Source organism: Manis javanica, chromosome 4 (genome assembly GCF_040802235.1).
Source record: "Manis javanica isolate MJ-LG chromosome 4, MJ_LKY, whole genome shotgun sequence".
Classification (NCBI taxonomy): domain Eukaryota; kingdom Metazoa; phylum Chordata; class Mammalia; order Pholidota; family Manidae; genus Manis; species Manis javanica.
Window position 1 is genome coordinate 114375350 of NC_133159.1, and position 19185 is coordinate 114394534.

Sequence of the window (19185 nt, forward strand, 5' to 3'; positions counted from 1 at the left end):
GGGGTGCCCGCCTGCGCGCCGCGGCTGCACGTGTGCGGGGCCGCGCGCCGAACCCCCTGCACCGGCCGTGGGCGCATTTCCCCAGGACCGGGCGCAGCTGCCAGCGGCTCCCGCCCGCAACCTAGCGTGGCTGGAGTGAAGCGCTCCGTTATTCATTATTTACGAGCGTTAATAGTTTGGAAACGCTTGGGCGTCGGGGGCAAGGGTGCAGTGGGTATCGGGCTTTGGGGGCAGGGGTGGGGCCGCGGCGCGGACCGCCGGGAGGAGGTGCCCGCTTGGGCCCCGGCGTTCAGGATACACTGCTGCCCGGCTCCTCCTCGCCGCCGGGTGCTGGGGCCGCGCAGAGAGCCGGGAGGGAAGTGCGGGCCTTTGATTTCGCCTCGCGGCCCCTGTCCTTCGCGTCCTCGCTCTTCCCGAGGCGCAGGGAGGGGGGCTGCGGGCCGTCGGCCCCTCAGCGCGCCCCTTGCGGCCGCCGCCGCGTCCCCGACGCAGCCCGGGCCTCATTTATCATCATCTTTGGTCAAGTGGAGTGTGCAAGGAACAGCTGCTTCACTCGGCTGACTTCCGAGGGCGGATACAGGGGGAATCAGAGAGATGAATGATGGGGGGCGGGGGGAGCGCAGCCCCCCCGGGGCCCAAGCACGGGCAGGAGGGAGGCGCGGAGCTTCTAACGTCGCCTCCGCCTCGTGGCGAGTGCGGCGCCCCCTTCCTATCCCGGCGCCTTCTATTACAGTGGATCGCGGTCGGGGGCGCCCCAAAGGGGCCGCGCGCGGAGAGGCGCCCTTCGCCGGTGGAGGACGGGCGGGCGCACTGCTGGTGGAGCCCGAGGTCGCCGTGACCTTGCTAGGGTCAGCGGGTTGGGCTGCGGGGGGAGGCGGCACGGCGTCTTTGGTGGCGCTTTCCAGATTGGCGCAGAGGCCGGGAAACAAGGCGGGGGCGAGCGGGGGTGTGAGGGACGAACACAAATAGAAGGTGAAATTTTACCTGCCCCTGAGGGAGCCCTGCGGATTTTCTCCCGGCAGCAGCAGGCGCTCTGCCTTTGTCTTACACGGCTGAAACATCTGTTGCAGAGGGGCTGTGAGGCCGCAAACAATCCCCACACACCCTGCGCTGCTCCCAGCCCCAGCTCGGCCGGAGCCAGGCTCCGGGACGCGCGGCACCGCGTTAACCCTGCTCGCGCCAGCGCGCACGGCCGGTAGCCCCCTGCCACAGGTCGCGCCGCGGTGTGGGGCTCCCGGCCTCCCGCCCCAAAATGCGCCCTCGCCGGGGAGCCCGGTGACCCTCCCCCACTTTCAGTGGATGCGTGGTATTCCTGGGGGCCGGAGGCGGTTGCGGAAAGGGTTAATGGCCTAGTCGCAGACCCTAATTGTCAGACCTGGGCTCTGCTTCGTTTCAATTACCCCAAGTAGAGACTGAATGCGCAATTAACGAAGTCAGCTTGCCAACTGGAAAGCGGTCCCCGCTTTCACATTGAGCAGAATACTCCACCAGCTGACTCGGACTAAGCAATTTCCTCCGCTCGCTCCCTTTCTCTCTCTCTCTCTTCCAATCGCCCTCCCTCTTTTTCTCTCTCCTTAATAATAAAATTATACCAAGCAGTTTGCGGTGTGGCAGGCGGCCAGGAAAGCGTTTCTTTAAACGCCGCCGTCTCACAATTAGGCAGCAAGAGGATTTGACACGCCGTGGCGGCCTGACAGGCGGCTTCCTCCCCTGAGGGCAGGGAGGGGGCGCCAATTCTCCTGCTCCCCCAGGTGGAACCAGGCTGGGAGGGGCTGGCCCGCTGTGCCTCTCCCGCTATCAGGATGCTACAGAGAGGGGGTGTCAAATGCAGGGAAGTGAGGGGTGGTTCCAGCCCAGGCTGGGGAAGGGGAGACATTCCCTGACTCCCCTCAGGAAACTGGAGTGTCCAGGAGGACCTTGCCCCTCCCCTTCTTGGCCTCCAGCTCTTAGTTCATTTTCTGCTTGACAAAGGGGCATTCTGGGCACAGAGCTATAGCATCTCAGCCCTGCTGGGCCTCCTAGACAAGTCACTGTCCTCTGGGCTTCCTTAATCCCTCTGCAAAATGAGGAAAGGTTTGACCAAGGATATGCACTGCAGAAAGTGGCTTCTGGTTCCTCTGCTTCTTGCAGCTGGCCCTGTTGACAGGAATGGATGCGGGGTGGGGGTGAGGGGGCAGCACCATATCAGAAACAAGCCAGATGCAGGTAGCTAACAAATAGGGGTGAGTTTTCAGGATTACCAGGGATTGGTGCCATGAGAACAGAGGACATTTGACCATTAGCTACAGCTGCTAGGCCACCTGAGGTGGGGGGAGCTAACTGCAATTGCCCCACTTGCTCTGACTCCTGACCTCCTGTCCCCACCCCACAGCCTCCTGGATGTCACACCCCAGCCGTTGTGTGTGTGTGTGTGTCCACCTCAGGAGGGCAGGAGCCATGATCTTCCCTCTGTATCCTCACATCCATCTCGGCCCCACACAGGCTGTGAGCCGAGCAGAAATGGGTTTGACGAGTGGGTGCAGGCATAGGAGGGGCTGTGAGCTAACCTGAGGGCTATGGAGGGCAGAGCATAAGCTTGTCTTCCCTTCCTGTTTGGCTGTTGCAGGTGTCCTGGCCAACTTCCAGGCCTGTCATCATCAGTCTGTCTGGGTGGTGAGGGTTAACTAAGGCACCCAACCCAGAGCTGACACCCTCGCCCATCCCATCTGTCCATCCATCCAGGAAATATTTAACAGGCAACTACTTGGGCCATTTTCTGGGCTTAGGACTGAACAGATGAAGCCCCTGCCCTCATCAGGCTACATTCTGGTGAGCAAGGCACATGTAAAACAGCTCATTATACCATTAATTATGTAATTACGCTTGTGGAGAGTGCTTCCAGGGAGCCAGCACTGTGGTGGGCAGCAGGGCCTCACCCTGTGTGGGAGTGGGGATGGGGAGGATGTGGAATGTCCAAGCTTAGCTATGACCACTCCTGTGGGCTTGGGTCCCCCTGACCCAGCTCCCCCTCCTTCCAAGGCCGCTGAGCTCCACCCTCCCACAGGGCTCGCTGCTCAGCCCTGCCTCCTCCACAGCCCTGCCTCCTCCACAGCGGGACTGGTTCACAGGCTGGGCTCAGGACTTCTTCCAGGGTCTGGGGGAGGTCCTGGGTGTTCCTTGGCTCTCATTCCTTCACACTGGGTGCCTGCATGTGCCACTGAGCAACCACCAGGTTCCCTCATTCCCTGCTCAGCAAGTCTGCACCATTGGCTGGGCAGCTTCAGCCAGCGTGTGACAACCCAGGAGCTTGTGATCAAATACAGCCCACAGACATTCTCCTAAACTCTGAGGTGTTAAACTTTTTACTTGGTTGATAGCATTTTTGTTTTTAATTAGATATTTTCCTTTTTATAACAAACTCAAAAGCTCTGGCACCCTGGGCCCTCATTCCCACAAGGTAGCAATCTGCTGGAGCTGAATGGGACTCCCCCTCTTTATTTTGGACCAGGGTTCCCAATTTGCCTCTACCCCCAGTTACCCACTTCACTCAGGTGAGTTACCTGCCAGACCTGCGGGAAACTGCTCTTTGTCAAGTGGATGAGGAGGACTGGCCACAAGTCCCTAATCCCCACCCAAATATATTTACTCTGGATGTTTTCATAGGGTTAATGTGACATTTTACATGCTGTTCATTCAATAGATATTTATTGTTCTGGGAAATGGGAACATAGCTGTGAACAAAACAAGCAAAAATGCCTGCTCTTGTGGAACTTTAGTTCTGAAGAGGAGAGACCAATAATAAGCCAGCCAGCCAACCCAGCACATGGCTTATTACAAGGAGGTGAGCACTTCAGGGAAGAAGGAGGGAGGGAGAGTGCCAAGGGTTCCTTTCCAAACACAGGGAAGTCTACCAGAGAAGTTGACATGAGCAAAGGCTTGGAGCTGAGGGAACAAGCCAAGTAGATTTCTGAGAACAGTATTCCCAGCAGAGAAAACAACCAGTGAAAAGGCCCTGAGGCTCAGGGAGGTAAGAAGGCTCACCCAGAGCAGAAGACAAACCACCAGTGTGGTGCTTCTGCTTACCAGGGAAGTGCTGGTCCCTGGGGGCATGTGGGGTGGCGCATGAGTTCAAGGCTGAGGCAGGTGCTGGGCTCTTCCTCCCTTGGTTGTTTGCCTCCCTGCAAAGCCAGCAGACGCACACATCCTGTCTCATCCATGCTATGCAGTCACCTGCAAGGCCAGGAACTTCTGGGGCTTGGGGGAGGGGGGACAGAGCAAACTGACAGCCTCTCAGGGGACTCCTCTGGCCCCCATGTCAACCTCAGAGCCAGTCCCTTGATTTGTTGGCCTGGGGTCCTGAAGTTTTAGGCCACCAGACCCCAGGCCTTGCAGCTGTCTGTGTCCCAGCAGCTAGCCCCCACTTTTTCCTCTTCTTCATTTCGATAGAGGTGGGGAGAGGTGATGCTTTTTGTGGAGTGAATAAAGTGATCTAAAAACAGTTATTGTCCACAAGAGACTAAGTATGAAGCTAATTGATGACCCCCCTCCCTGACAGCCTCCCCCAGGAAAGCTCTTGAATGCTAGCAGCCCAGCTGCTGCTGAACCCCTTCTTGCTACCCCACACCTCACAGCCAGGAGGGGGCTGGCTGGCCATCTGCCCCCACCCCTTGGACTGTGGGCCCTTCCAGCCCAAGTAGGCAAGATCTTGGCTCTGCTACCCACTCACTGCACTGCGGGAATTCTGAAAGTCACCCAATTCCTCCTGGAAACGGGGTCGTGGCTTTCTAAGTGGGCAGGATGCTTATATGAACTAGCACAGCACCACACACTGGGAGGAGTGGCTTGGGCAGGGCTGGAGGGCCATGGTGGGTCCCTGGTGGGTTAGGCCCCAGGGGAGGACCTCATTTGAATGGCTGAGTAGATCAGGGCTGTTTCTGCAGCAGGTCCTTGGAAAACAGTGGTGGGCTTTGGGAGAAGCTTTCCAAACATCTGGAGATTCCAGAAGCTTCTGCTCCCCATCCAGACATTCTCCAGATAGCCCTGAGGACCCTACCTCCCCTAGTCCTTAGCCTCAGCTAAGGAGTCCGGCTGGTGACCCAGCATCTGGAGCAAGCACTGGGCTGCCTTTCTGCTCCTTGCTCCTCACACCCCCTAGCTTGCCTCCTGGTACTCCGGCCACCTGCCCCCAGGCCCTCCCACCCAGCCCTGCAGACATGCCTGTTAGATCCCAAAGCAGTTCTCCCATGAATGTGCATGGGGGCTTGTGAGTGAAGAGGGGTGCATACCACATGTGTTGGGGATGTTGCCCATCGGGGGGGTGGTCTCAAGAGGCCATACTTTGGGATGGGGCCTGCCTTGTTCTCTGGGATTCCTAATGCCCTGGGAGGGTGCACACCTTCCCCAAGCAGAGCTGTCTCAGCTGGTTGGCCCCTCCCTCTCCAATAGCCCTGGGCCAGAGGCCTCACCTGTCCCAGAGACCTGGGGCAACAGGCTGTTGGTCTTGTGGGCTCCTAGGTAGCTCATCCTTCCTCCATTCAAGCCAGGTCCTTAGGAATCAAAATAAACCCTCCAGGAAGAAGTAAATCTGGCTAGTGATTTATCATTTTAATGGAGGTCTCATAGTATTCATCACCAACCACAGATGAGGAAGCTCGAGCTGGTCCTACGTTCCCCACCCCTCTGGCTCCACCATCCTCAGCCTACCTACCCAGGTAACTTTCCCCTTCGTCCTGTCCCCGCATCTTGAGTGGGGTGGGTTTTCACATTTTTCCCTGCAGCTAGTAATCTGTAAATCGGGTCATGAAATAACCTTGGGTAAATGGGTGGGACAGACCCAAAGGCCTCAGAGTTGCTGCTGTGAAACAGAAAATTTCTTCTCTCCCTCCTTCCCTCCCTCTCTCTCTCTTTGTATTTTTCTCTCTCCCTCCCTCCCTCTCCTCCCACCCTTTCTTCGCCAGTATGTGGTGAAAACCTTCCATCCACAGCCTCCCAGTCAGGCCTTCTCAGGTGCCCCTGGGAGCCCCTGCCTGTGCCGTGCATTTCCCTGACCAGGGGCCTGACCCCGGGGACTGGAGAGTATGGCCCTCTCTGTGAGGCTGCTTAGGAGACAGTAATTACCTTGGCCATAGTGGGCAGCCAGTGGCTCCCACTGCCCATGAGGGGGTCACCCTAAGGTGGGACTGGCTCGAATAAAAGTGGGGGCCTGACCTGGCTCTCAGGCCTCACAGGCTGCAGAGGGGTCCTGGGAAATGTGAGCCGGAGCTCCTCACCTTTCTGAGCAGAACCTTCTTGCTGTCAGGCTCCAAGATGCCTTTGTTTAAATGGGGGTTCTTGGTGCAGGGTCCAGGTAAGAGGGTGTCTTAAGTTAAAGGAAGCTTACTGGGAGCTGTGCTCTGGGCTCTTGACCCTCTGAACCTCACCTTTGTCTGTGAAAGGGCGGAAGAGTCAAAGCACTTATGTGAACAAGCCTGTGCGGAGTAGGCCCTCCCGGCCCAGCAGTGCCTCTGGGGGGTGGGGGGCACAGTGCCTGACAGGAGGACTGAGCCCAGGTTTGCAGACTGCCAGGCCCTCTGTGGGCCTGCGTGGGGAGGTCTGAGGCCCCATTTCCTGGCTGTGCAGGTGGCTGCCGTGGGGCAGTGAGACCCACTGCTGTACCAGGGGAAGCCTGAGGCCCTCGGTACAAGGGCTAGGACCCTGAACAGCTCTGCTCTGTGTGGCCTGGAGTGCAGCTCAGGAGCCTGCCTATCCCTGGCCCAGAGGCCGGGAAGACCAGCCTCAGAAGTCCTCACCAGAGAGGGGTGCTAGCGGGTCAGGTGCTCATAAGACACGACTTTCCTCCCTCCCTCCTGGTGTTGCAAGAACTTGAGAGATGAGTCCTTGGCCAGGTCTCCAGGAGAAGAGGCAGGTGGCGAGGCCGGGCTAGACCAGAAAGGGCCCCAGGAGAATCCAGCTGCCCTCTCCCACCCTCCAGCCGAACCCACAGAGGCCAATCCCAGTCTGTCCCCCTCTGCCCCCTTCTCCCCTCAGGTTCAAAGGCCGCCAGCTCTGCTAAGGGGCCTTTTTCTGTCCCCCTTCTAATGCTGCCCATCCCTGCCTCCTGCCTGTCTCTCTTCCCCTCCTAGTCCTTTCCTGCTCTTGAAAAGTAATCATAAGCATAGTAATTAATAACAACGGAGCCTGTGGCAGGCCTGAGGCAGCTCTTAAAGAGGCAGAGCCCCTTTTTCTCTTGGCAGAGCTGGTGGGACCTCCTTGGCTCTGAGGTGGCCTGCGATGCCCTGTCTTTGTTTCTGCAGCCCTCCCTCCCCTGCTCCGCCCCCCTACCTGGGGTTGGAGGGTGGTGTTGGGGTGGGCATTTTTGCCTGTATTCTCCATCAGGCACTGGGCTTCTCGTATTTTAATTGAACTGTCTTTTCTTAGAGATAGATGTGTTCACCGCGTCCAGCTGCTCCGTGTGTATTGGGAAACCCGCCTGTAATACAACTCAGCTAAATTAAAAGACGCAGCAGCTGGACTGATTAAATGGGGAGGGGAAGGGACACTGGTCATAGCACTCTCTCCTTTTAAATAATGTTTCTGGTAATGCATTTTGGAGAATGTGAAAAAAATAAAAAATTTTAAAAAGCTGTAGAAATGTTAATGATATCCACAGGACACTCAGGAGGAAATGAGAGCGATCTGGGACTAATAAAAGCCAAAATGTAATTTGTGCAGATATAGGAGGCAGTTTTCAGAGTAGGCCTGGGTTCGTACATTCCAGGCTCAAAAACACAGGCTGGGGAGGGTGGGTCTCAGCATTGGAGTGGGGGAAGCAGGCCTGTCCTCCCCAGGACTGCTTCTGACCCTGCCAGCCTAGGGCACCCTAAATAGAGGTGGCCTCCACCTGCCATCCAGGGTGAGGACAGCACAAGAGGTGCCTGCATGCACCTGCCCTGCCCATTTGCTCTGCCCAGGGGTGGCAAGGGGCCACCCTGAGGCCTAGGGACCCTCTTCTGCAGGGCTGCCTACCTGGCACGGAGCCACCAGCCAGAACCCAGTGCTGCCTCCAGAGCCTCCGGTTGGCTGTCGCAGCAGGCTCTCCTGTAATGTTTGATCCAAGCCGCCAGGGATGGGAATGAAGTGGGTCAGGAGGGCGGGCGCGGTTCTCCTTGCTGGGGATGTCTGTGATGAATCCAGGCAGAGGTGGGAGGGAAGACTGCCAGCTGCAGTAGGTTGGCCTGGGGCCTGCTGGCTTTGACAAGCCAGGGGCTCACCTGGTGGGACACTGGCCCCCACCCCTCTCCGCAACCAGGACGTTTCCACCCCTGAGTTAGGGCCAGCTGACTTGCCAGGGCAGGGGTGTGTGCCTGGGCTGTGCTACCAGGGATCCTGGGGGCTGTCTGGCTGCCCTGGGCCTGCACTGCTCAGCTGGATGTAGCCCCTCCTCTGTCCCCCACTCCTCTCTCTGTGGCTTTTCCTTTCTCTCATCTGTTTCCTGTGTGCCTCTTGATCCTTTCAGGTCCCTCCCATAACCCTGAAATCTTATAGCCAGAGGCAGGCCACCCCATCCTCGTTCAGGTTGGGCAGCGGGGAGGGCCTGGGCGTTGCAGGCTGAGCTGAGTCTCCTCCCTCTTCCTGCCTCTTGGCCCACCCTCCGGTGTGGCTGTGGGTAAGTCCTGCTCCCTGTGGGACTCAGCCGATAGCCAGCCCCTCGCAGAGCTCGATTCATTCTGAGCCTGGAGTGCTCCTTGCTCCGCCCTCCCTTCCTCCTCTGCATCTTCTGGAGCGACGGCGCCCCCAGTCAATCGGCGGCCGGGACCTTTCGCCTGGACGTTGCAGGCTGGCCTGTTTTGTGAATCTTGTTGCTGTGCCCTGAAGGACCCCCCAACCCCACCCTGGGGTCATTTCCTGACCAAGGATCCTGCTTTGAGTCAGGTTAGACCCTGCCCGGGCCCCAGGCCCTACAATCATAAACAGATGGGCTTTCTGCCTGGTGTGCCCTGGTCCTGACCCTGGGGAGATGGGAGGGGCCAACCGGAGGCCAAAGCGGCTTCGCAGGGCACTCCGCAGCCAAGGGACTGCAGCTCTGCCCCCACCAGCATGCATTCCCTCACTCTGGGCCACAGTAATCTGTTTACGCACCTATGATATCAAAAACAGAGGTGAGGCTGTCCTGTGTTCCTGGGAGTCAGAGAAGGCGACGTTTTATGCCTATAGTGGCTCAGCAGCCCCTGATCAACATCTGCTAGAAGCAACAGACAGACTCCAGATGGCATGGCAGTGGTAGAGGAGGGGTGTGTGTGTGCCCGTGCCCCCGTGCCTGAGGTTGGCCTTGGTGAGTGGCTTTTCCGGGCAGGGCCAAGCCTTCCTCAACCCTGGCATGGCTGGGACTAGATGACAGGATCCAGCAGCCCCTGGAGACAGGGGAGCAGGAACTGCTCTGCTAATGACTCTGAACGCTCAGGGAAGGGCTGGGAATGATGAAATGGGGGGTGGAGGGAAGCAGCGGGGCCAGGAGCAGGGTGGGGTGGCAGCTCTCCTTGGCGGTAGCGCCCTGATGCTGGGCAGCAAGGCCTGCGCCGCCCAGGGTGGTGGCCATCCTTGCTTGGCAAGGCTCGCTGCGGGCAACATCAGAGCAGGAATTACAGAGCACACCTCCCTGACACAGAAGTTGTCAGTATGTGCACAGCTGGTGGGGAGGCTTGGGCAAAGGGGAGGCTATTAAGAGCTGCAGGGAGAGGGGAGGACAGGGAGAGGGGAAGGCAGGCTTCCTGAGAGAAAAGGAAATGGCCCGTCTGAATTGCTTTCTCCCCTCCCTTCCCCACTCCCTTCTCTTTTCACAGATAACCAGCCCAAGTCATGCAGTCTTTTCGAGAAAGGTGTGGTTTCCATGGCAAACAGCAGAACTACCAGCAGACCTCACAGGAGACATCTCGCCTGGAGAATTACAGGCAGCCAAGCCAGGCGGGGCTGAGCTGCGACCGGCAGCGGCTGCTGGCCAAGGACTATTATAACCCACAGCCCTACCCTGGCTATGAGGGCGGAGCCTCGCCTGCCAGCACGGCCCGAGGTGGCAAAGGCCTGCTCTCACAGCAGGCCCTGCAGGGGAGGCCAGCCTTCTCCGGCTACAGCGTCCAGGACAGCAGCCCTTACCCAGGCCGGTACTCAGGCGAGGAGGGCCTGCAGGCCTGGGGTGCCCCCCAGCAACCCCCACCCCAGCCCCAGCCCCTGCCAGCGGGCGTGGGCAAATATGATGAGAACTTGATGAAAAAGACAGCAGTGCCCCCTGGCAGGCAGTACCCAGAGCAGGGCGCCCAGCTGCCCTTTCGGACTCACTCCCTGCACGTCCAGCAGCAGCTGGCACAGCCCCAGCAGCCCCTGGCATACCCCAAACTCCAAAGGCAGAAACTGCAGAACGACATAGCCTCGCCTCTGCCCTTCCCTGCGAGCGGCCACTTCCCCCAGCACTCCCAGTCCTTCCCCACCTCTTCCACCTATTCGTCCCCTGGCCAGGGTGGGCAGGGGGCCCACTCCTATAAAAGCTGCACCGCACCATCCACCCAGCCCCACGACAGGCCGCTGACTGCCAGTGCCAGCCTGGCCCCAGGGCAGCGGGTCCAGAACATCCATGCCTATCAGTCTGGCCGCCTCAGCTACGACCAGCAGAAGCAGCAGCAGGTACTTCAGAGCCGGCACCATGCCCAGGAAACCCTCCATTACCAAAACCTTGCCAAGTACCAACACTATGGGCAGCAAGGCCCTGGCTACTGCCAGCCAGACGGGGCTGTCAGGACGCCGGAACAGTACTATCAGACCTTCAGCCCCAGCTCCAGCCACTCACCTGCACGCTCTGTGGGCCGCTCCCCTTCCTACAGCTCCACCCCATCGCCACTGATGCCCAACCTGGAGAACTTCCCCTACAACCAGCAGCCGCTCAGCACCGGGGCCTTCCCTGCTGCCATCACTGACCACAGCCACTTCATGCCCCTGCTCAACCCCTCCCCAACAGATGCCACCAGCTCCGTGGACACCCAGGCCGGCAACTGCAAGCCACTGCCCAAGGATAAGCTCCCGGAGAACCTGCTGTCAGACCTCAGTCTGCAGAGCCTCACGGCCCTGACCTCCCAGGTGGAGAACATCTCCAACACAGTCCAGCAGCTGCTGATCTCCAAGGCTGCTGTGCCGCAGAAGAAGGGAGTTAAGACCCTGGTGTCTAGGACCCCAGAGCAGCACAAAAGCCAGCACTGCAGCCCCGAGGGCAGTGGCTATTCGGCTGAGCCGGCAGGCACGCCACTGTCAGAGCCACTGAGCAGTACGCCGCAGTCCACCCATGCCGAGCCGCCAGAGGCCGACTACCTGAGTGGCTCCGAGGACCCACTGGAGCGCAGCTTCCTCTACTGCAGCCAGGCCCGCAGCAGCCCTGCCAGAGTCAACAGCAACTCGAAAGCCAAGCCTGAGTCCGTGTCGACCTGCTCTGTGACCTCGCCGGACGACATGTCCACCAAGTCTGATGACTCCTTCCAGAGCCTGCACAGCAGCCTGCCACTTGATAGCTTCTCCAAGTTTGTGGCCGGAGAGCGGGACTGCCCGCGGCTGCTGCTCAGTGCCCTGGCACAGGAGGACCTAGCCTCTGAGATCCTGGGGCTGCAGGAGGCCATTGGTGAGAAGACTGACAAGGCCTGGGCTGAGGCGTCTAGCCTGGCCAAGGATGCCAGCAAGCCGCCCTTCTCACTAGAGAACCATAGTGCCTGCCTGGACTCTGTTGGCGATAACGCATGGCCGCGGCCAGGGGAGCCAGAAGCCCTGCCCCAGTCCTTGCAGCTGGACAAGGGTGGCAACGCCAAGGACTTCAGCCCGGGGCTGTTTGAAGACCCTTCCGTGGGCTTTGCAACCCCTGACCCCAAAAAGACAACTGGTCCCCTCTCCTTTAGTACCAAGTCCACCCTCGAGGCTGCCACCTCAGACCCCTCCGTGGCAGCTTTTGACTGTTTCCCGGACACGACCACTGCTGGCTCAGCAGACAGTGCCAACCCCTTTGCCTGGCCCGAGGAAAACCTGGGGGATGCTTGTCCTCGGTGGGGGCTTCACCCTGGTGAGCTCACCAAGGGCCTGGAGCAGGGCGGGAAGGCCTCCGATGGCACTGGCCAGGAGAATGCCCACGAGGCCGTGGCCTGCCTGGGTTTCCAGGAGGAGGAGCCCCCTGGGGAGAAGGCTGCTGTGCCCCGGGACTCCAAGCAGGAGGAGGCGGGTGGGGTGAAGGAGGAGGTGGGTGGGCTGCTGCAGTGCCCTGAGGTGGGCAAGGCCGACCGGTGGCTGGAGGACAGCCGGCACTGCTGCTCGGCCGCGGACTTTGGGGACCTCCCTCTGCTGCCGCCCACGGGCAGGAAGGAGGACCTGGAGGCAGAGGAGGAATACTCCTCCCTGTGTGAGCTCCTGGGCAGCCCTGAGCAGAGGCCCAGCATGCAGGACCCACTGTCACCAAAGGCCCCGCTGCTGTGCACTAAGGAGGAGGTGGAGGAGGTGTTGGATGCCAAGTCTGGCTGGGACTCCCCGTGCCACCTCTCTGGGGAGTCTGTCATCTTGCTGGGCCCCACAGTCGGTGCTGAGTCGAAGGTCCAGAGCTGGTTTGAATCTTCCCTGTCCCACATGAAGCCAGGTGAAGAAGGGCCCGAGGGTGGTTCCACCACCCTGGCCCCAGACACCTCCCTGGCCCAGAAGCCAAACAAGCCCGCTGTGCCTGAGGTGCCCATCGCTAAGAAAGAGCCTGTGCCACGTGGCAAAAGTTTACGGAGCCGGCGGGTGCACCGGGGGCTGCCTGAGTCCGAGGACTCCCCGTGCAGGGCCCCAGCACTGCCCAAAGACCTCCTGCTCCCTGAATCCTGCACAGGTGCCCCCCAGGGACAGATGGAAGGGGCAGGGGCCCCAGGCCGGGGGGTCTCAGAAGGGCTCCCCAGGATGTGCACCCGCTCCTTCACAGCCCTGAGTGAGCCCCGCACACCAGGCCCCCCAGGCCTGACCACCACCCCCACCCCACCAGACAAACTGGGAGGCAAGCAGCGAGCTGCCTTCAAGTCAGGCAAGCGGGTGGGGAAGCCCTCACCCAAGGCTGCATCCAGCCCCAGTAACCCGGCCGCCCTGCCTGTGGCCTCTGACAGCAGCCCCATGGGCTCCAAGACCAAGGAAACAGACTCTCCTGGCACCCCCGGCAAAGACCAGCGCTCTATGATCCTTCGGTCCCGCACCAAAACCCAGGAGGTCTTCCACGCCAAGCGGCAGCGGCCCTCAGAAAGTCGGCTCCCCAACTGCCGCACCACCAAGAAGCTCCTCGCCAACAGCCACCTGCCCACCACATTCAAGGTCTCTGGTAGCCTCCAGAAGGAAGGCAGGGCCAGCCCACGGGCGAGGGTCCCCAAGCCTGGTGCAGGTGGCAAGCTTTCTGACCGGCCCCTCCACACACTGAAGAGGAAGTCGGCCTTCATGGCACCGGTTCCCACAAAGAAACGGCATCTGGTCTTACGTAGCAGCAGCACTGGTGGCAGTGGGGTGGATGTGAATGAAGAGAGGGCTGAGGGCTCGCCCACCTTCTTCAAAAGGATGTCTTCTCCCAAGAAGACCAAGCCCAGCAGGGGTAACAGTGAGTCCACTGTGAAGCCGCCTCCCCTGGAGACCCCGGACGCCTGCCTGAAGCTTGCCTCGCGAGCAGCCCTCCAAGGGGCCGTGAAGACCAAGGTGCTGCCACCCCGGAAAGGCCGGGGCCTGAAGCTGGAGGCCATTGTGCAGAAGATCACCTCACCCAGCCTCAAGAAGTTCGCATGCAAAGCGCCAGGGGGCCCTCCCAGTCATCCTCTGAACCCATCCTTCCCTGAGAGGGACCGTGGGCTCAAGAGTGCTGGGGGCAGCCCAGCGGGGGCAGAAGAAGGCCTCATAAATACGGGTGCTGGGCAGAAGCTCCCAGCAGCTTCAGGACCTGAGCTGTTATGCAGAAATCCAACCAACAGATCCTTAAAAGGCAAACTCATGAACAGTAAGAAACTGTCTTCAACTGACTGTTTCAAAACTGAGGCCTTCACACCCCCCAAGGCCCTGCTCCCTGGGGGACCTGCCTTGGCACCTAAGAAGAGAAGCCGGAAAGGCAGGGCTGGAGCGCCCCTGGAGAAGCGGCCTCATCTAGGCCCGAGTCTGCACCTGACTTCCCAGGACACACAGGGGGATGGCGAGGACAGCTCTGGGGGAGGAGGCAAGAAGCCAAAGACAGAGGAACTGGGCCTGGCCTCCCAGCCCCCAGAGGGCCGGCCTTCCCAGCCCCAAACGAGGGCACAGAAGCAGCCAGGCCACGCCAGCTACAGCAGCTATTCCAAGCGAAAGCGCCTCACGCGGGGCCGGGCCAAGAATAGCACGTCCTCACCCTGTAAGGGGCGTGCCAAGCGGAGGAAGCAGCAGGTGCTGCCCCTGGATCCCGCAGAACCTGAAATCCGCCTCAAGTACATTTCCTCATGCAAGCAACTGCGGGCAGACAGCCGCACCCCGGCCTTCTCACCCTTCGTGCGGGTGGAGAAGCGAGATGCGTTCACCACTGTATGCACTGTCATCAACTCCCCTGGGGAGGAGCCCAAGCTCCACAGGAAGCCTTTCTCCTCCACCTCCTCTTCCTCATCCTCATGCTCTTTCTCCCTGGACACACTCCCTGGAGGCTCTGTCCTGCAGCCACGGCCCTCCCTGCCCCTCTCCTCCACCATGCACCTGGGGCCTGTGGTTTCTAAGGCCCTGAGTACCTCTTGCCTTGTTTGCTGCCTCTGCCAAAACCCAGCCAACTTCAAGGACCTCGGGGACTTGTGTGGGCCCTACTACCCTGAGCACTGCCTCCCCAAAAAGAAGCCAAAACTCAAGGAGAAGGTACGGCTGGAGAGCACCTGTGAGGAGGCCTCGCTGCCCCTCGAGAGAACACTCAGAGGCCTGGAGTGTCCAGCTGCCCCCGGGAAGCCCCCCAGGCCCGAGGGCCTGGCTGACCCAGCCAAGCAGGGCTCACTGCGCACCAGCACCCGGGGCCTGTCCCGGAGGCTGCAGAGTTGCTACTGCTGTGACGGTCGGGCAGATGGTGGCGAGGAGGCAGCCCCAGTGGACAGGAGCCGCAGGCATGAGTGCAGCAAGGAGCCACCTGCAGAGCCCAGCAGGGACCCCCAGGAGCACTGGGTGCACGAGGCCTGCGCTGTGTGGACGGGCGGGGTCTACCTGGTGGCCGGGAAGCTCTTTGGGCTGCAGGAGGCCATGAAGGTGGCCATGGACATGGTAAGGGGCCAGCCCAGCCAGGGTGGGTGGTTGGGTCCTACAAGACACGCAGGCGGGCAGGAAGCCCTCTCATCTCTCCAGCGCTACGGTTTAGGCCGAACGTACCCACAACCACAAACTGAGATCTGGGAGCTTGCAGGGAAGGTTGAAGCACAGCCCAGGCGGAGGCAGAACACACCCACCCATCCCATTCTGGACTTGCCCCAGACATCCCACTGCCACCCTCCGGGCCTGCACAAACCCTCACCTGGCACCTTTCAGCTCCAGCCCCACCCAGTCCACCTGACTCCCAACCCCCATATCAGCTGAGATGCCGAGGCTGCAGAGGACAGGGAGCCTCCCAGAACAGAATGTCAGGGCTGCCAGAAAAGCAGGGCATTCCACTCTGCAGCTCCTGCTCCCCTGGCTTCTGAGATGGAGCTGGGGTTTAGGGAGGAGCCTCAAACAGTGTGTGGTGTCCCCTCTGGCAGGATGGCCCCAGAGTCCCCTGCCATCCCCAGGCAGGGTGGGCCTGGAAGCCTCCCATACATGGTCCTAAAATACCCCTTGAAGGACCCCAGTCACTGAGGTTCAGATCCCAGCACGCCCTCCTTGCTGTGTGACTCTGGGCAATGGGACTTAACCTCTCTGTGCCTCCATTTCTTTATCTTAATTTGGGCATGATAGTTCCCACCTCGGAGGGGCAGCGAGGAGTCAGTGAGTGAACGCCCAGGAAGCTATCAGAGCCATGCTGGCCTGTCTGGCGTGCTCCGTGATTGTCTGCTGCCCACGTTTCTGGTCAGGACCAGTGGTGCTAGCGGTGTGACTCGCTCCAACTCCCACAGCGGTGTCCTCACTCTCTCTCCTGAGGGGTGCAGAGGGTGAGCAGCTAGGCCAGTCCAGGCCCCTCGGACTTGTCTGGGCAGCAGAAGGTGCCTGGGTCCGTTGGGTGGGTGTCAGTATTTTCTCGCTGGAGCCCATGCTCCGGCCCCCACCCCACTCCCCACTCGGCCACTGCATGGCCCCACCAGGCTCCTGTGCAGGGCAGCTCCTCGGCCCTGGCTCTGGGAGCCCGCACCCTCACCCACTCTGCCCACCCTCCATGCCAGCCCTCCCACTGCCTGTGTCCCCGCTCTTTCTCAGTCCCCCCACCGCTCTGACCAGCCCTCCCCCTCTCCCGCCTCCTCTCCTCCCAAACGCAGTCTCAGTCAGATTGCAATCTCTCTTCTCTGGAGCCACCCTGAAACAGGTTCAAGTCTGTCCCAGCATTACAAATAATACTGACCCCACCGGGCTGCCACCCCTGCCGTTCACACCAGTGGGTAGGGGCCCCTGAAAGCATCTGCTCTATGCTCTCCGTGAGCCCCACTCCAGCGCACTCCCCTCCCCCACCCACCCCTCACCCCGCATTCAGGGCCTTCCCTGCCCCTGCTCTGGGCCTGCAGGGATGCTGCGCCCTTCTCTGAGAGAGGGGCCTGGATCCCGCCCCTTCTGAGTCCCTTGCACCCTGCCCTGGCCTCAGTGGGGAGGAGGCTGCAGTGAGTGTGGGTTAAGCCATGCACCTCCCCAGCCTCTTCAGGGTGCTCTGGTCTCACCTTGCTAACCTGCAGAGTCCTGCTGGACTGAGGAGAAAGCCAGGGGTCAGAGTGGGGCTGCTTTCCTGACATCACACAGCTGTTAAGAGCTGCAGCTAGAACTTGGCTCAGTGGGCCCATCTCCGCCCTCTGCTGTATTCCAAAAGTGACCTGGTGGCCTCCCACCCCTGGGGGGCATCCCTGGGGTCAGGATGCAGCCAGGCAGTTGGGGGGCAGGCATTTGCCTCTCACCAACAGCAGCTCCCTTCCTCACCCAAGATGGCCCAGGCAGGCTGTAGAGGGTCTCCCTGACAGAGGGATGGCCCTGGGGGGTGAGCCTCAGGGACCCAGGAAACCAGCAGCAGCCCCTGGAGCCGCAGCCGTGCCTCCGGACAGCTGGGACAGGTCAGGGGCTTGGGCTGCCCTGGTCGTGGTTTGGCCCCCGCCCCTCTGGACAGCACAGGCCTCCTCAAGGCTCCCTCTTCCTGCTGAGGTCCCTTCTTGCCTCTGCAGCCTGGGGGCAGCGCACTCCCTTGGAATTATGCAGAACCCAGTTCAAATCCCAGCTTTGCTGAGGCTGGGTCCCATGCCCCCACAAGTCACTGCCTATTGTGGGCCTCAGAATGCCAAACCCCATTTGGGCTGTGGGGCTCTGCACAGCTGAGTGCCAGCAGGCATGGGCTCCCAATGGAGCCTCACTTTGGTTCGTGGTGAACAGAGCTGTACTGTCTCCAGGGACAGCCCTCTTTCTCCTCTGCCCCTCCTGGGAACCCACACACAGCCTGCTGTCCTTGGGCCCCACCCTGCCCACCTCCTGGGAGCAGAGGTGCCCAGTTTGCCCCTGGCACAGGACTGCCGTCAACCCCACATCCCACCCAGGGGAGGCCTGGTGCCGGCAATGCTGAGGGCGCAGGTGTGTGCTTAGGAGGAGCCAGGTAGTGTCTGTTTGGCTTTCCGGTTTGAGTTCCTCCGCCAACCTGGAATCCTTTGGCAAATTCTCAAGCCACTCCCCCGTTAGGGTAGCAGGGGGTTGAGGTCTAAGTCCAGTGCTGGGATCGGAAGGTCCTGAGGCCTGTCTCTCTCTACCTCCTTTCACATCTAAAATGCCTGCCTCGAGGGTTGTTGGGGAACCTCAGCGCAGGGGAGGTGGCTTTTGGCCATGACCCTTGACCCTTTAACCATCAAAACATCTGAGGATGGCCTACAGCTGGGCATTTGGGCCTGGCCTGGGAGCAGCCATGCTTCATCTCACTCTTGTGGGCCCAGACTTGGCGGACGTTGGGCCCCGGGGCCCCATGAGATCTCAGCCCTAACTAGAAGGAAACTGCCCCTCCAAAGCACTGTGTGGAGGCCCAATGCCCAGGGTGTGCCCCAGTCCCTACCCCACGCTCTCTGCTCCTAGCTCAGTGCCAAAGGCAGCATTCTCGCATTTCTTAGTCTGGGCCCTGGAAGGAGAGAAACTTTCTTTCCTGGCCTCTGCCAGCTGCTGGAGGTGGGGTCTCCCTCCGTCCTGGAGTCCTGGAGCCCAGGGTGGAGTCTGCCCCTGCCCCGAGCAGGAAGGGGTAGTGATTGCCAGCCTGTACTCCCGTTGGGCGACTGGGCTACTCATGAGCTGTGTGCCTCTGGCAGGTTGCTCAGCCTTTCTGAGGTCTCACTGGTAACCTGGGAAACTTCTACCTTCATAAGGTTATTAGGAGGAGGCAGCTTCCAACCAGGCCTGGCACACTGTAAGCTGTCACTTTATCTCTGTGGCTTAGCATCTGGGCATGGGCTTACCACCCACTCTCCTTCCCTCCTGCACCTGGGTCCCCTGGACCCGCCCAGCGAGGGCTGTAGGTCTGGGGTCTGCGCATGTTAGGGCCCAGCCTGTCCCTCTCCAGGCCTTAGGGCTCACTTTGCTCCTCAGAGGGCCTTCTGGGCATTGCCATCATGTCTGGCCATGTCACTCTCCGGGCAGCTGGGTCAGCCCCCAAATTCAGCCAACCATGAGACCCAGAGCAAGCTGGCCACCATGCCAGACAGTGTTAAGATTTACACTCACTCAGCATCTCCGGACTGGCTGTGTCGTCTCCGTGGATATAGGGAGGGCGAATGGGCCACCCCAGCTGGAACACTGTAGCTCCAGGCTCAGCCCTACTCTGATGCTGGAAAGAACACAAGGCTTACCACCTCCACTCTCGCCTGGGGTGGTAGCCTGTTTCACCGTCTGTAAAGTGGGGCTCATGGAAGTTACCTGCCTCGAGGGCTTTTGGGAGAAGCCGGTGGGTGAGGACACATCCGTGGCCTGCACGCAGAGACCTCTGCCGGCGCTGGCTGGTATCCATAGCCACAGCTGTGACTGGCATCCTGAGTTCTGGTCGTCTGCTGGGCACACAGTCTCCCCTTTATTCAT

General features: G+C 60.3%; 1 protein-coding gene across 3 annotated transcripts in view; it reads left to right on the forward strand.

Annotated features, from left to right (window-relative positions):
• The window catches only part of RAI1 (retinoic acid induced 1), a 114341-nt gene that overhangs the window by 88178 nt on the left and 6978 nt on the right, over positions 1–19185 (forward strand). For all 3 annotated transcript variants that reach the window (XM_037019571.2, XM_037019570.2, XM_017647150.3), the window contains one exon: positions 9798–15240. In XM_037019571.2, the coding sequence (XP_036875466.1) occupies positions 9814–15240 (5427 nt within the window). In that variant the 5' untranslated portion in view covers positions 9798–9813. The remainder of the gene's footprint in view (positions 1–9797; positions 15241–19185) is intronic.